General features: G+C 42.3%; 1 protein-coding gene across 1 annotated transcript; it reads left to right on the top strand.

Moving 5' to 3' along the window:
* Positions 1 to 28: 28 nt before the first annotated feature.
* Positions 29 to 16,261, top strand: LOC120721663 (transmembrane protein 255B). Its single transcript, XM_040012163.1, has 9 exons — positions 29 to 835; positions 1,445 to 1,587; positions 1,706 to 1,768; positions 11,435 to 11,524; positions 12,430 to 12,510; positions 13,321 to 13,406; positions 14,033 to 14,192; positions 14,466 to 14,609; positions 15,068 to 16,261. Exons 1-9 carry the CDS (start codon positions 772 to 774, stop codon positions 15,311 to 15,313), a joined length of 1,077 nt encoding a protein of 358 aa, XP_039868097.1. The 5' UTR covers positions 29 to 771; the 3' UTR covers positions 15,314 to 16,261.
* The last annotated feature ends 1,278 nt before the right edge of the window (positions 16,262 to 17,539 follow it).

The following is a 17,539-nucleotide window of genomic DNA, read 5'->3' as shown; positions in this document are numbered from 1 at the left end:
TGTTCTGGGTGAAGCCCGCCTCTCTCGCCATATGGCAGCTGGGATAGGCTCTGAATTTAATAAGCTGGAAAAAAATGTTTGAGTCTTTGAACATATTTACCTTCATGAAAAATCTAATTTTAATGTCCTACATATGAGCTTATTTATATTTAACCGACAGGCAAACAGGATGGGCAACAATTTCCAGAACATCCCACGAAGTGTCCCTACCTTATAGGAGGTGTGTTGCTAATTCCAATCTTAGCCGACGGAGGGCGCTGCAGCCCTATATTTGTTTTACATCTACAGCAAGTGCGCTGCATCCCGACCAGGTGTGATCCATCCGTCTGCAAACATCAACACTCAGCAAACATACATCAAACCCTCTGTTGCATCACATCATGCGTAAAGTTTGATCGTGTAATTACTTTCAGCATAAATCAAATCGGAGATATATATCGACTTATGTAAGATCAATAACTGAATAATTGATCACCGAGGTGAATACAGGAAGCTGATTGGCCTCTCTCCCTCTGTGTGTCGCTCTCCTTTTAAGGCTGCAAGTAAAGTTGAGCCCTCGTGAGCTCAGAGGCAGTCAGCTGTGATCAGACCCCACATCTGGACACTGAGTGGATTACAACAAGAAACCTGCGCGAACCTGCAGCCTCGAAGGGGATGAGGAGTCGGTTTTAAAGAGACAGAAAAGTCGAGAAATAAAACACTGCGAGAATCGCCTCCATCCTCCTGATCTGTCTCTTCGTTTCAGGGCAGATCCATCCTCGCAGAGTGAACATGCAGCAGCCCGAAACCCCGCAGATAAGTCGGCAAACTGCGCCTGAACCTCTGGATCCAACAGGTACACCTACAGTCACTTTCTCAGTCAACAGACCTGAAAATGTTACCTTTTAATTTATTTTATCTTAAAGGTTTTTATATTATTTTATCTTTTAGATTTTTATATATATATATAATATATATATATCTCTTATTTATTCATCTAGGATTATTTGTCCAGGAAGCGTTTATGTGTAGTTAAATATCTGAGGAAAAGGTTGGATAACTCCTGCAGAGTTTAATTCTCAGATAAAGGGGACTTTATCTGAGACAAGTTCAGGAAAAAATACATTTACTCACATAGTTTTATGCTTTTCCTTTTTTTAAATCCTGCTTTACTGCACTGTCATTTAATTTTCACTCTACTGTTCATTTATTGTTTTCCTTCTGTGTAATAAAAATTTCCTGAGCATGTCCTTCTAAAGAAAAACATCTCAAAAATGAGATGTGCTGCAAATGATAAACCTACAATAATAAAGAGACAAATGATGGTGCCTTGACATTAACATGAGGCATTTCAGCTGCATGATTGCAACAGTCAGCAGTCTAAACCATCACAATCAGGCGAGTTGGGTGAAAGATGTTTCCTGAGTGTGTTTGAATGTAAAAGAGGTTTTCTGTCACCCTGCAGCTCAGTACCATCGTCGGAGGAGAACTGCTCTGTGGGTGACCATCTCTCTGCTCACTCTGGGTCTGCTGGTGCTGACCGTAGGTCTGATCTCGGCCACTCGCACCGACAACGTGCCGGTCGTTGGACTATACCCGGGCATAATAGTGAGTGGCAGTCACCTTTACTCAGTTAACGTGCTCTCAGTCATGAATCAGACATTTCTGCTCCTCTCTCAGACCCTTCACGTGTATACTCACAGTTTCTGCTTTCTGTGCCCTGCAGTTGAGTTTCGGAGCATTTCTGGGTATTGTTGGCATCCACCTGGTGGAAAACCGCAGACCTATGGTGAGTGTGCTCCTCTTGTCAGATTCAAATGCGGATGATGATTTCAGTTATTCTTGTCCTCCAACACCTGTTTGTCTCCATGTAGACCTCCATATTCTTAAATCAGACCTCAAATAATCAGAAACTTTAAAAAATAAACTGACTGGTTATAACATTTCTGGCTTGATATAGGTATAAGTTTTTACTCCCATAAAAAAAAATCCCTCAGATGAAGTGACCAATATCCATCCATCCATCCATTTTCTTCCCCTTGTCCAATTCATGGTTACCAGAGGCAGGGTAAACTGGACAGGTCAACAAAAACAGAGTCAAAGTGTTTTCTATCCAATATTCACACCCTGTGAATGCATCAGGAGCAACTCAGAGTTCAGTATCTTGCCCAAGGGTACTCTGCCATGCACACTGTAGCAGCCAGGGATCAAACCACTAACCTACCTAATTAGCACACGACCTGCCCCACCTCCTAAACCACACCTCTATTTCAAGAAATGATATCTAGCACAGGTTTTTGGAGGATTTTCTGCATCACTGGCTGATTACAACCAAATTATTTGCATAAGGAGGAGCTGCAAGTGTACTTAAAATTATGGTGCATGTCTACATATATTTACCCTCAAACAGAAGCATCAGTTAATGTGTGTTTACATCACCACAGCCTTGTTGGGGGGTTTGCTCTCAGGTGATATCTTACATATGAGTGATTTATTCGGTGTATGGGAACATCTGGCTGAAGTTTCATTTATCATTCATTGGTCAGCTTCAGTCACATGCTGCTAGTTTGCACCGGTAATATGGCTTCATCACAGACATGTGGGTGAAGCAGGTGAAGCTGCACTGAAGCCTTTTATTTGTGCGATTTCTGTCAGCTTTTTAATCTCCATCACACTCATCCTCTAAAAATGAGGCTTTGTTCCTGGAAAACAGGATATATATACATCACAAATTAAAGGATTATGTTACAAACGTTACAAATTCCCTAAACTGTTTTGTGGGAATTTGCTCTTATGAGCACGAAGCAAATCGGATTACTCACGGGAGGCCTAATGCATCCTCGGTCCTTGTGCCCGGGTTAGTGTGCGTGACAGGATTTGCGGTGAGAGGAAGTGAATATATTTTTCTCTGGACTTCGGTGACAAGAAGAGAAATTGGGTTAGTATTGGTCAGTTGCTGACAGCGCCCCTTCATTTGAGGCAGGGACACAGGTATTATATCCTCACAGTGGCTCTCTGTGCTCAAAGAAACGATCATGTTAAATGATTCAGGAGTGGTGATTACAGGTAGGCCTGCCTACAGAAAGATTAGAGCTTCTGAAAAACTCCACAGCACATAAAGTGGATTTCTAATGTGAATTAGGAGGTTTTAAAAATGGCCACAGCGCTGAACTGTTTGTGTCGGCTGCCAACAAGGCCAACGCTGCCTCAAGACCAGCAGCAACCAGAAGCTGCGATGTGACATTTAAGTCGGCCGGTCAGGATCACATTCAGAGCACATGAAACCCAGCATGAGACTAAGTGTGTGACATCAGTGAGGTACCACTCCTCGTTTTTCACCTGCAAGTTTGTCCTGATTTTAACGCTCAGCACATCCAGCTGTGTTTCAAAGTCCAGCTGAGGTCTGATTAGTTTTCTCAGCTGCTTCGCTGGATAACAGAGGTTATTCGGGCTGGCATGCTGGATGTTGTAGCTCTGTAACCCTCACAGGGGAATTCCTCAGTATTTAAATTCAAAGCAGAGCCTTGGTAGTGACTGTCAGCCTTCAGTCTCTCTGAGGCTCCTCAAACTGAACAGCAAGAAAACTAAACTGTTCCTGCTCTGGAAAGTGCCGGACCTCCTCTTTGATGTCTCATCATTTTCCGAGGTCAGCAGCCCATGTGTCATTCTGGACTCCACCCTCTCCTCCTCACCATCAAAAATCAAATTCATCTCCAAATCTGCCTTTTTTTTACCCCCTGTTGTTCTCCAATCAACCATCGATTTCAAATATTGCAGCTAAAATCATTCATGCCTTCATCTCCTTCCTCCTCGACGGCGTCCTGTTTGCTTTCCCTTCCAGACCTCTGGACGAGCTGCAGCATGTTCTCACGGCGGCACATCTCGCCCCCACCCTTACGCATTGATTTATACTTCTGAAATCTTTTTAGAGCCTAAATAAGCGGCTGGCGTTGTTGCCACTGTTGTTGTGGAGGTAAGAGAAGGAGGGCTCAGCTAAGTGCCTGTAAGATTAAAGCACTGTAATCCAGTTGGGGGTGTGAAATTATGGCCCCACAGGCATAAAAATATTTCACATTTCAGTGTGCTGTGTGTGGAAAAGTGCGTAAGTTGATAAAGCTAGCTGAATGTAGGCTGATTGGGTCCTGGTCTAGATTACTGAATGGCAACGGTGATAAATGACCCTTTGTCATGTTTGGTTTCTGAGAGACTCTGTATGATAAGGGTGTTTTCAAACCACAGAAGGTGTCAAAGCTAAAGCAAATATTTGATTACACAGGGTTTTCTTATTTATGGAGGAGTACGGGCGTGGTTGATGACGGGTGTATTAAAGCTGTATTTGAGATGAGGGCATCGGATTTCCAAAGTCAAAGCTGCAAATGTGACATTTTTAACAATAGCCTTTTTATAAATTATAGAATATTTACGTAAGATCTTTACTTCATGATCCCACCGAGGCAGATTTCACAGTGTTTTGCATATACTAGTCGTTGATGTATCCTACACAGCTTGGGGAAACTCGTGAATGAGCATCATTATTATTTCTCAGAGTTCCAAGATTTTGTAAAGAAATTGCTTCTGCGTTTGGATGTGTCCTTTCATTTCATTTCTTTGTTTTTTTTCTGGTGCGTGAAGGAGCTCCTGTCTAATCAGGGTGCAAATAAAGATAAAGGTTTTGTAGATGGGAGGTGAGGAAATCTGCCCCCCTCGCTGTAGTATAACAAACAATGAATTTAGCAAGAAGCAAACGATCCAACAGACTTTGTGAGTGAGTGAATGGGTGTATGACGCACTCAATTAGGCCTCCGGGTCATCAGGTCTCAGGTAAACGTTTGGCTATAGCAGCCGTATTTGTCAAATGATCGTGTGCTAAAGGGAAGTGAGTTCAATTCAAGTAAACTGTGTCTTAAAACAGATCGATTCTTTTTTCCTGTCCCTGAATGACTGCACCTGAATTTCTGTGTGTTTGTGTGTCTGTGCTGTGAATTTTTCATGTGTTGTCCAGGTGTCGTGGACCTGGTCAGATCACATTGGCTTACTTTTCTCTGCAGTGTATCGTATCTGATCTGGTCTACCAAGATATCCTTGTGCTTGTTCACATATGTAAAGAAATGTAGCATCTGTGTGTGTGTGTGTGTGTGTGTTTGCATATGTGTTTACGGCCCACAGGGTCCAGTATAAACCTGCTTTTAAAATCTTTATAAAGATCTGCAGTCCTCGTTGTTTCAGTTCTCAGACTCTGTGTGGATTTAAATGTGTGGACAGCAGGAAAGACACCGAAAGCTGCCGTCTCTGTCTCTCTGGCATCACTCCCAGCTCTGTGCTTTAAACTTTAATGGTGTGATCGCTGGTCTACGGTGTCTCTTATAAGGCACACGTGGCACGGCTCTCACGTAGGTATCTTCTTCCCTCTTGCATCTGAGGCTTGTCCTGTAACACGAGAGCTGGCTCGCAGAGCGAGGCCGCTCATTAAAGAACAACTAACTGTGCCACAATGCCGCGGACACCTGAGAGCACCGGAGCCTGCCTCGCTTCCTGGGTTGGCCAACGCTTTTGGTCCTTTGACTTCATATAGCAGCAGATGAAGATTTTGATGTGGTTTGAAGAGAAGTGATAAGCTCATCTACTGCAGCCAAACAGAAGTTTCCTGTTTGAATGAAGGTTTGTAAAATCAAAGCAGCTAAAATGAAATTTTATAGCAGTTTTTATGCACATTAGAATTCTCAGGTGAGGCTGACATACTAAATAAAAATAACAACAAATGATAAGTGGTAAAAGTGACCAAAAAAGTATTATATAGAAAATACACAGACCTATGCCTGCTTAACTTTCTTTAATGCAAGTATCTATTAAGCCAATCTCGTGGTAGAAACTCAAAACATTTAGGCATGTAGACATGATCAAGATGACCTAGTGAAGTTCTACAGCTGCAGCAGACAACACTGGGTGGTCCTGTCAGATAAAATGAACAAGGCCCACCAAAGTTGGACAACAGAGGATTGGGAAAAAAATGCCTGGTCTGTCTGAGTCTCAATTTCTTTTTCAACATTCAGATGGAAAAGTCAGAATTTTGCATAAACAGCATGAAAGCAGGGATCCACCCTGCCTCGTATCAGCAGTTCTGGCTGCTAGGGCATATTTTCATGGCACATTTTGGGCCCCTGAGCTCAAAATGAGCATTGCTTAAACGTTACAGCCTACCTGACATGGCCATCCCTTTGTGAGCACAGTGTACCCATCTTCTGCTTCCACCAGGATAACACGCTGTGTTGTAGAGCTCACATTAGCTCAAACTGATTTCTTGAACATCACAATGAGTTCACTGGACTCAAATGGCCTCCACAGTCACCAGATCTCGGTCCAATAGAGCAGCGGTCCTCAACCCCCGGGCCTCGGACCGGTACCGGTCCGTGAGTCGTTTGTTGACATGGACCAAAATCTCAGAGGAATGTTTCTAGCAAACTTTGAAACTTTCATGTCAAAATTTGGAAAATTAGACAAGGACACAGAGCTGTCTATGGTTTTGTGAGGAAGGGCAAAAACGGCTAAATCAAACATGCACAGCTAACTGCTTTATCACAGAATAAAGACAACAATAAAACAACAGCAGTGAGACGAGCAAATTACAGAATATCTATGAGGCAAAGAAAGAACAAATATTAAAGAACACTAAGTGAATATAAAAGGCTCACACAATATAAACATGTGTGTCTTTATTTATTTATGTAGCTGAGGATCTGCTATAGTCTACATTAGGACCTTTTCGGACTCATCTTTAAAAATGTGGCAAAAAGCCACCTGGTTTGAGGTCTGACACTTTGGGTGCAATAAACGCACATACTTTTCCGGTTTTCCTGTTTTGAAGGTTGACCCCCCCCCCCCCCCTGTTAGTGTCTGACTGACCTCACCTGTGCCTTCTTTCCCTGTTCATTTTATGCGTCTTCTCTCCCGTTTCTGTCCAACTGTTGATCCCTTTTCCTCGTGATCTAATTCAAAGTAAGCTAAAGGGAAAGCTCTCTCTCTGTCTATTTGTTGAATAAAGCTTTACAAATGTTAATGACTCGTCCAGCCACGTTTCATTTTGTCCTTTGTGACGGACTGTGAAGCGTGAAAATCTGTCTGTAAAAAAACCCTCCACTTCTATCTGCTCTCACACATCCAGTGTGATAACAGGCTTCACTGCCCTCAGACCCTGTAATGTTTCTTTATGACCACACGCTTCACGTGGCTCGTGTTCGTTACCCCGGTGGCCTCTCCCATAGGCACTGCCGGTATCTCACACGCTGCCGTCCTCATGGTCACCTTGCAGCTTCCGAGAGAGGAGCGGCGGGCCTTTAAAGGGTCGTATTTTACCCAACTGGCCGGGGGACGATTGCTTCTTAATAGCAGTGTGTTCAGCTGGTGACATGATAGCACGCTGGACCACTGAGCAGGGGAGGAAGTCCTTGCAGAGGTCAGCGACTCTGCTTACATAACCTGATAGGTATCTTTACCCAGGTTGTAAAATTCCTCATTTTATGTTATTAGTGTGTGTGTGTGTGTGTGTGGGGGGGGGGGGGGGGGGTTCCTCTCTGTGTTTCTTTCTTCTTCTTTTTTCCCTGTCCTGTCCAGCAGTGTAGCAATCAGAAGGCCAAAAAATGCCAAACAGATTTACTTTCACAAGTTGAGCATAATGGCATTCGCTATAATGGTCCACTTGATAGCTCTATGTTATTGGGACTTTATTAGGATTTTTTACTTTGGATTGTTACAACCACAATGGACAAGACCAGGGAATATGAAAGAAAGAGAAGCTGGAAGGAAAGTTAATAGAAAGACAGGGAGAGAAAAATAGAGGAGGAGAAGAAGATGAGAGAGAGAAAACACTGAGAATCTGCTTCAAACAGCAGAGAAACCACGGCAACAACCAACATAAATAACAATGACATTGTTACTGAGAAGCACACAGTACTAATAATACAAGATATTTTTAGAGGCAGCAGCAGCCCAAGATAGTGTGTGTCTGGGTACCGGTATACGTTAGCACTTGCATTCATGAGGTTTCTCCATGTAAGTGTCTAACAGTGGGTGTGGGAAGCCACAGCCCCGCCCTCCAGGACCTGAGGAAGGCATGGAGGGGACCTACACCTAGCAAACCCCCAGACGCCCCAAGCCCTTACCCCCTCTATATTGGTTAATGCTAAGATTATTTTTATTTTTCCAGTTCATGAGGTCTTCTTAGCAATGCATAAGGCGGACTGTGTTCATCTCCATAATGACATCATCTAAGTCGCCAGAAAAGCAAACTGAAGGGGAGGCTGGAGCACTTTGATGGGTTTCACATATCCAGCACCAAAACATGAACAGGTGGACAGAACCAAAGAGCACGGATATAATTGTCAGGTGTTTTCCCTTGACAGCGTGAGCAGGTGTTAGATGACATAAAACCCATCATGAACATCCATCGACCTGTGTAGTGCACTCTGTTCGTGATTTTGTATTGTATTAATTGGAGACTGGGATTTCTAGTCATTTAAAGACTCAGTCATTTTTTTTTAAAACTCCCACCATGCTGTCAAAGATGCTGTCCTGAGATGTATTGTAGCCTGTTGGCTAAGATGAAGTGGTGAAAGTTAGGCAGACCTTGTCCTCCTCTATCCTTGGTCTTCTGTAGTGTTTTTAAGCTAATACATGGGGCTTTATCTTTCCAAAGGGTGAAGGTTTACTCTGGATCATTGAGGATAAATGACTGATTCTTGGCAAAACCATTATATTTTTTGAAACGACCCTTCCCATGAGTGATATGGGTAGTGACTTCCATCTAGCTAGATCGTATTTGACTTTCTTTAAAAGTGGGATGTGGTTTCATTTAGCTAAATCTGTGAGCTTAGAATAAACAATACCTAAATATTTAACTGGGTTTAGTTCCAGCTGTACTGAGCCTGTTCATTTCTTCAAATAGTCCAGTCTGACCAAGTTGATTGCCCCCAAGAACAAGTAATCTAGGCATCCTCGTCTGGAGCCAGCTCCATGCACATTCGATGTGACAAACCATAGTTGTGTGTGTGTGTGTGTGTGTGTGTGTGTGTGTGTGTGTGTGTGTGTGTAGCTATGAAACGAATGAATGAAAAAATAACTGATGTCCATCAGGTGAAAGAAGGTGTGGAACCGGAGATTGGGCAGGTAGTGTATTCACTCTATAGAGTAACTGTACTGTTGATAATGTAGATCAGCTCTTCCCAAACATTGTGTAAATGAACGACCATTAGAGAAAAGGCTCAACGTTCTGAGTACTATCAGAATAAATCTTACAGAGGTGCTTGACGCGCCTTTGACTGTTTTCATGTAGAATAAAAAAAAAACTGCTTTAAAATGTAGCAGATTAAATTCAGAGATACGGTAATGAAGTAAATTACTTCACACTTTACAGTTGCATGTCAGTAAAAGGATTCGACTGAATTACTTTCCCGTCTTTTTAATGTTTCTTCCCCAAAGCGGCTCCTGAGAGTAGAAAACCATCTACAGTATGCCGCGTGTCTTTAATCTTTTACACTATTTGATTTTTCAGTATCAGGGGAGGTTTGGGTGGCATGGATATTTTATGTGCTGGCAGCTGGTGCTAAGATAATGTGAAGTAATGCAGTTGTCAGGCTCTATTGTCTCTGCTGTTGGCCTCATCTCCCACTTGCAGCCCATAAAAGCGGAGCCATTTAAACCGCTAATGAAGCAGAGAGTCTGGACCAGTGGCAGATAAAACCCACCCAGAAAAGCTTATATTCTCAGCCTGCCTCTTATTTCACTTTGCTCAGGAAAAGCTCAGAATTAATATGCCTTCGTATCCATTTTTCCCCAAATAAACGGGACAGTGTGTATTAATCATGCGCAAACCTGTTTTGCTAAAAGAGTTTGATGATTTATGGAAAAGAAAGAACACAAAACAACATCCTGTTTTAATACCTGGAGCTGATTGTTGTGACCATCTCGATCTACAGGGTCCAAGTTACAGACCCCATACTTGTTTCTGTGGTTGTGAAAGGTAACGGTTCCTCCTCTAACGATTCCTTCATTTAGATCCAGCCTCAGTTTTCAGTTCATAAATCTGCTGCGATTGTGATCAGCTAACCTCTGGATCAGCTTGCACGTTCATCCCAATGAATGTTGTCTCAGCAGCTTTAAAGCTAACGCTAGCGTGTTCACCCTGAACTGGGTGAACAAAGAAATGGCAGTTTTTATAGAAGTGGTCCCCCCACCAACTGTTTCCATTTTCTTCTGTCATTTGCTAAATGCAAATTCAATCATTTTCAAACTAACAGACAAGCTAGCAAAGATCCCCTTTTACATAGTCTTTAGACATGTTTTTACTAGCAGCCTGTCATAAAAACACACAGTTTGTTCTGATTTCCTTGAACTGAATCTATAAAAAAAAATGTTCACAGGCATAAATAGTATTTTTGTGCCAACAAGATGACTTCTAAAGTGCGACTAACCAAAAACTGAACAATTGGAAGACAAAAGACGGCGATCATAACAACTTCCAGCTTGTTAGAACTGCACAAACTATATTTTATATTCATTTATATACTGTTTTTCCATCTATGTCTGTACTTGTTGCCCTCTGTAAAACAGTAAGCCACTGATGCCAGATTATAATAAGCTACAAAAATATTTTTTTTTCTTGCTTTTTGGTCTCAAACTACAACTACCAGAGAGAGAGAGAGAGAGAAACTGTGTTTCTGTGCAGGAGGTTCAGTCCTGGAGGAGCGATTGAACAGACAGTAACCAATGCTCGATGATAAAGTTTATGATCAGACATCTGTGATCAGCCAGCTGGGTCTGCTGGGCTGTGTGCGTGTGTGATATTAGAAAATGACTTTATCTAACAGAAGAAGCCTTATAGGAGACCCACGTGTGCGCTGCATTGTTCAGTTTGTCTGAGAAGTACAAATTTGAGTTTAGGATTCGGCTTTGTTTTCTGATGGTTAGTTAAGGGAAGCATTATGTCAATTTGATGTCCTCACAAAGATGTGAAGACGAATATGTGTGTGTGTCTGCGTGTGTGGGAGAATTGGACTGACCTTGCTCTGTCCTGCGTGTTGCTTCTTCGCCTGTAAATCAGCCACAAAGCTCCTCTGTGCTGGCAGAGTGAGAGTCTCTACATTGCCTTTATTGCCCTGCAGGCCTGACGTGCAGACAACCAATCAGCAGACATGCCAAGCTTAAATATGTGTGTGTGTGTGTGTGTGTGTGTGTGTGTGTGTGTGTGTGTGTGTGTGTGTGTGTGTGTGTGTGTGTGTGTGTGTGTTGAGTTTATAAAATCTTGTTTTTGCTTTTATTTAGATATACATGCATGCAAATAACACAAAAACACAAGCTGCACCTGCTCTGATAGTTTTGTTTTTGACTTACTTCTTACTTCTTTTTTACTAAATCGTGTCTCGTGACTCTCCTCTGTGCTTTCCTCCCTTCGCTTCTCTTTAAGCTGGTGTCCTCGATAATCTTCATCAGTGTCGGAGTCATCGTAGCCTGCTTCTGTGCCATCGTGGATGGGATAATTGCTTCAGACTTTATTGTAAGTATCACTTTTATTTGACATAAACTCAAGCAGGCATCCTCACAGATGGGGTTTAACCACACATGCTGAGATCAAAAGGTCAGATCAAGAAACGTGCGGGTGCAAGGTAGACCAACTAATCTCACCCTGCAGCGAGCTGCTGTGCGACATGAAACGCTGTCAAACTTTCAGGATACCAGGCCTGATTAAATTCTTTGTGTCACAGAAACTTTGATGACAACAATAAATCAGCTGGGATGTGATCACCAAACACTCTCACAGGTTAAATCAGAGTGTAGAGTTTAGCTTGTGTGCATTTTGGTAACACTTCACAACTAAAGGTGTAATTTCAATGTATTTTATTTGAAATTACATTGTAATTATATTTGCCTACACCTGCTTAAAGGTAGAAACACTAGAACAACAGAGTAACCAGTCAGGTTTTTATAGGGAAACAAAGAAGTAACTACATAGAACTACATTAAATAGAAATGTTCTTCCTCACCAACTGTGATCATCCTAATTACATTTTAATTTCAAATAAAACACATTTAAATTCCATTCATTTACAGGGGAATTATCCCCTTTTATAAAGTATTTCTCGCAGTTATTTGTGTAAGGAGCCTCTACTTCCTAATGAGAGTTTCAAAGCTGGACCCCGTCCCCGTTATTGATCCCCGGGTGCTTATCAGACCTCTGCAGATATATTCATTTTGTGATCTCATGACTGTAAAAGTCACATTTATTGCACAGTCAAGCTCTGGACAGTAAGAATGATTTTATTAGCCTTCACGTTGCATAAAGTTCAGTAAGGGTTTTATTGAACGAGGTGGGTTTTGTGCACTGGGTAGACCGGACGGTGCGCTGCAGCAGGGTTGCGGAGGATGTGATCAGGTTGGATGTGTAACGGCTCTCTTTTTCAGGACATTACACGTATGCAGAAGGGCATGTGTGACTTTCACCCCAGTGGATCTGGCTACGCCTACGACAGCTACTACACTGAGGTGATTCTGATATATGTGTAAACCCTGTGCCCCTCTTTCTGTCAGTGTGAAGAAGTTTAAATACACATTTAATAAAGTGTCGTCTCAAGAGTGCGCCTCAGTTTTTCTACATGAGAAATAAACGCTGTTGTAGGCAATGAAGGAAATCTCACAGCACAGCTCTCTGAGCTTAAAAAACACAAATAAATGTGTAAAAAATGTTTTCGTAGCTCTTATTTACTTGATTTTTTTATTTATTCTACTGTGTACACGTGGTGAAATTCCTATAGCAGATAGTGAAAAAACAGCATTTATCTGTAATTCAAATGTTTATCTATTACTACATGACTTTGGTGTAGTATGAATGGAAGTGGGGGAGGTCTTCCTCAGTAGGACAAACTTATAAAAATACAGTTAAAAATTTACGCCCACTTTCACATTTTCCAATAGTGACCAGATTAAAGTCTTTGCTGGGCCTGTTCTGAGCCCCCCAGCCTTATGTTTGACACCTCTGCTTTAAAGAATATACCACAGTACTGATTGTGTGCTCTGACAAACCTTTTGATGCTCAGTTTAAACTTTTGCAAAGGGTGCTGTGACACCTAGTGGTCAAATGATGTTACTACACAGATTTACTGGCTCACTGAAAGCAACAGCTTTCCGTCTCCCTCTGCAAATCAAATAAAAAGCACGTAGATGCTGTGGAAGCAATATGTTGACAACTTTGTGTGTGTGTGTTTGGTTATTGGTCCATGCAGTTCTTGTTTATCTGGTTTCTGCATCTGCATCTAACCCATCTCTCTCCAATTTATCCACTCTCTGGAGCTGCAGGTGATGTGCCACTCTTTTGAGAAGTCATGCAAGCTGAAAGTGAGGAGCAACACCTGCTACTGTTGCTACCTGTATAACTGCGAGAGGTGAGACAAACTCAAACTGCAGGTCTGCAGGCCATAACACAACACAGGTTTGTGTTAATTAACCATTTCTCTCCAGTTTAGTTTCAGAGCTTTTCCGCAGGTCATGTTAGAATACCGGCCAACCACTTTTTTTCTGTTTTCCAGTTATGAGCTTATAGTCTTCTAATAATAACATAGAGGCCAGAGAGCAGCAGGAAAATAGCATCCCAGACATGAGAAAGAGCTCAGAGAAACTGCTGCTGCTGCTGCTGCTGCAAAAAAAAAAAAAAACCTCTGGAAATTTCAGCTCTTTCTTGTATGACAGCCAGCTCTTAAATCTTGGATATTTTAGCCTAACACACACACACACACACACACAAGAGAAAGCGCTTTCAAAACATTCTCCCTGTGCCTTTGACCGCATTACCACTCAGTCATAAGCCGATAAAAGGCTGTCTGGAAATAATAAAGCAAGAAAAAGTGATGGATGGTGTAGGAGACTCTTTGTTTTCTTGCCATCCTGGAAGATTTGGGATAAAACAGTCTGGGATGTAAAATGGAAACTACATTAAGAGCCATAAAGCAGAACTTAAATAAGTTACACCTGCGATTTTCCTGCCATGTCACAACTTGTCCTTATCTTCCAGCCTGTACTCCTCACACTACTACGAGTTCACCGGGGTCAGCAGCTGCTGGGATGTGGTCCAGCTGTACCGCCTGATGTGGACCTCGGTGGTGCTCAACGTGATCGGCTTGTTCCTGGGCATCATCACCGCCGCCATCCTCGGCGCGTACAAGGATATCGTGGTGAGGAGTCCAAGAGGATTTAACTCACTCTGCCCCCACTCCCTCCCAAAAAAACAGAAACCCAAAACTTTGAATTCAGAGAGTTTAGAAGCAGTCACATGCTATGATTGGCTACATGCTTATTTGGTTAAATAAACACAGCAACTTTGAGCAGTTTAAACTTCCTGATGTGTTCCTGCATCTGTGTAAATGTGTGTTAACCTGTTATTTTAACAGCAGCTTGTTTTTAGTGATCTCTTTACATAAAGCATGTTTTACCCTTTCCTCCAGCAGAAGCCTGCTCCTCAGATCGCTCCCAGCCCAACGCCAGCACCTCACATCCTGTACAACCCGACCCAGCACATGCTCACCTACCCCAACTTCTGTCCGTCTGGGCAGGCTCTGCCCGCCTACCCCAACTACCCAGTATCCATGCAGGTAGGAGCTGAGGCCAAAACTAAGAGTGAAACACAGGGAGATGCACTCGCTACTGAGGTGTACCTAATAAAGTGTCACTGAGTGTACATTCCTGCCTACTAGCACTCTAGTATCAAAACAGCTGGTGATGGAAGTGAACTAATGCCTGTTACACATGAGCTGAAAGCACAGCTGTAGCTCATAACAGAGTCGCAGCTGGCTCCTGGTTGGCTGGAGACTCCTCAGCTGGGCTTGTTTCACATTAAAGCTTAAAAACTCCATGAAAAAGTGCCACAAGTATTCCATCTTCCTAAACCAGGCGATCAGCTTAAATCTGCAGATGTTTTGCACTGGTTACGTATTTCTGTCCGTCTGATCGATGGCTCGGGGCTGATCTTTGCTGATATTTGATACCTTTTGGCTGAACTTCCACATGCCTTTGCAGCCAACCACTTCCTGTTTCTCCTCCTCTCCTACAGCATAACACCAACCACCAGGCACCTGCTACTCCCCAGATGCTCCCTCCTGGGGGAGGCCCTGTCTCCTCCCCCTCCTCCTGCCCGTCTGAGGAGAACCAGAGCCAGCTGCCCTCTCAGGTTCTCCCCCAGCCACAGCCTCAGGGAGCCACCCAGGACCCAGGAGGCTACATGCTGACCCCCAACGCTCCGGTCCTCTATGCATCCTCTTACAGCGCCTTTGAGAAACCTCCACCTTACGCCTGCTGAGACTTTAGACAAATATGGAGAGCGTGCTGCAAACACCTTCACCTGGTCAGACTGACTGTAGCACAAAACATTTCAGAGACAGAGATTTCAATGATTTAAATGCTGCGTTTCACGTGTGTCTAATAGGTTTCAAGTGAAGTCAGACAGAGATTTATGGTTATGTAGTGTTTAATATGTAGACATGAGTCCTTTTAATATGTAGCCATCAAAGGAAACTTGCTTATTCACTCAGTACCACACAGCTCTGAAGCTCTGCACGGCAGCAAAAAGACCAGAAATGAGGGAAAAGTACCAGCACCTCTGAATCTGCTCGATTATTAACAAGTTTTCTTTTAAAAAAGACAAAAATTGTGAAGTGAAAGTGAATAAGCAAAATTTCTCAAGATGTCAAAGATTCTTTTAAGCCTAAGGCTGGCCTTTGGAGGGCTTCAAACTGAGTTTAAATACTGACTGTGGTCTGGTTTCTGTTCTAAGTTGCAGGTCGTCCTGTGTATCGTCTCATTATACTGTACAGTTCAAAGGGCTTTCCTGAGAGTAAATTATGTTCATGTAGCTGTTATTTAATTATGTTTGTGTGACTCATTTAATGTGCACTTTACAGTCGATATGACCTCTGAGTTAGTGATCGATGCATGGGACTGCTGGACCTGTAAGAAATGCATAGTAAGGGCTTTATATTGAAAAAAACTTCACCTTTGAAGGAGTTCAACACTGACAAAAATAAGTTTATTTGCTGTAATATCCAAGGCAGAGAGTCTGAAAACGGGTCTTCAAAGACTTTGTGTAATGTCTGTCCTCCACTTTTCAAACAAATCCAGGCAGACGGGTTTCGGGTTTTCCTGTTTTGGCCTTCACTCATCGGAAAAGCAAATAAGTTTATTTTTTCCAAAATGTTGAACTTTTTTTCAGTGCTTCTGTTAGGTTTTTTTCACCTCAAAGGCAGACCGTGTAACTTCATAGTCTCATCATCTTGTTACATTCATAAGCAATAAAGCACAGCTCTGCATAACCCAGTGTGCTGCGCTGTAGTTCTGCTTTTTTCAGTGATATATTTGCTTGTAGTGACTGCTGTTATTAAACTGTAGAGTGAACCTACTGTAGTCATTCCCAGCTCCACACACTTTAGGTAGTTTAGCCATAATAACCCATGTTTTTAATATTCGAGGCCCAAATATAAATTTCTGAGTCGTTTTTGCAAAAATAAATAATTCTGAATGGAGCCACAAACTATATTGGAACTCTCTAATAAAGGTGACACAGCCTGTTAGGCATCAGTGTTTCTTCCAGGTATAAAATACTAAAAGATTTTAACACAAGTGACTATTTTGTAGTGGGCTGCAGTTACAGTTTTTTTTGTTTAATTTATCACATGATATTAAAACAAACAAAAAAAAACCAAACTTATTTTTCTTACAAACAGGAGAATTGAAAGAGATGTTTAAGATTACTTTGACGTAGACTAGCTACAGGTGAATGTTCATGTGATAAAGCAGGTTGTCTTCCAATCAGGAGATCATGGATTGATCTCAGGCTACTCCAGTCTGCATGCCAAAGTATCCATGGGTAAGATACTAAACTTCAGTTGCGAATGTTGGAAAGCACAGACAAAAGTGTCCCTTTATTTGTATTATTCCTTCCTCTTTTCCTCATGCCTGGTAGCTCCCTTGTCGATTATAACCATGTCTTCTCATTTCTACTCCTGTCCCTCGTGGTCATTTCAATGAAAACCTTTACATCTTCAGCTCTGTTACCTCCACCTCCTCTTTTTTTTCCAGTGTCACTGTCTACAAACCAGACATCATAGCAGGCCTCACATAATTCAGTGATCAAAAAGTCCACTGCCCTCTACACATCTTCATTACCTTGTCATCTGGACCATCTTCCACTCTTCGTAGGTGCCCTGCCTTCATCCTCACTAATCATCTGCACTTTCTGATTCACTAACCTCCTTCCATCCATCCTCTCTTTTCTTCATTCATGAGCTCCTTTAAAGTACTACTTCCACTGCGTTCACTTGTTAGTACATTATATATAAGCACCAATCCATTTACTATACTGCAAATGGTCTCTGGGAGAAAATTAATTACATTAAAAGCAGCCTACTTTGACAGTAACTGAAACATACAGCAGTTTAACAACTTTAAAAATAGTCCAATGGCAAAGCCACTGTAAAGTAGGGCAAAACAATCACATGTGGCTCTAGAATCACAGGTTTGAGACCCCTGA

Source organism: Simochromis diagramma, unplaced genomic scaffold (genome assembly GCF_900408965.1).
Source record: "Simochromis diagramma unplaced genomic scaffold, fSimDia1.1 OVJJ01000603.1, whole genome shotgun sequence".
Lineage (NCBI taxonomy): Eukaryota > Metazoa > Chordata > Actinopteri > Cichliformes > Cichlidae > Simochromis > Simochromis diagramma.
This window is presented reverse-complemented; position numbering and strand designations above follow the sequence as displayed.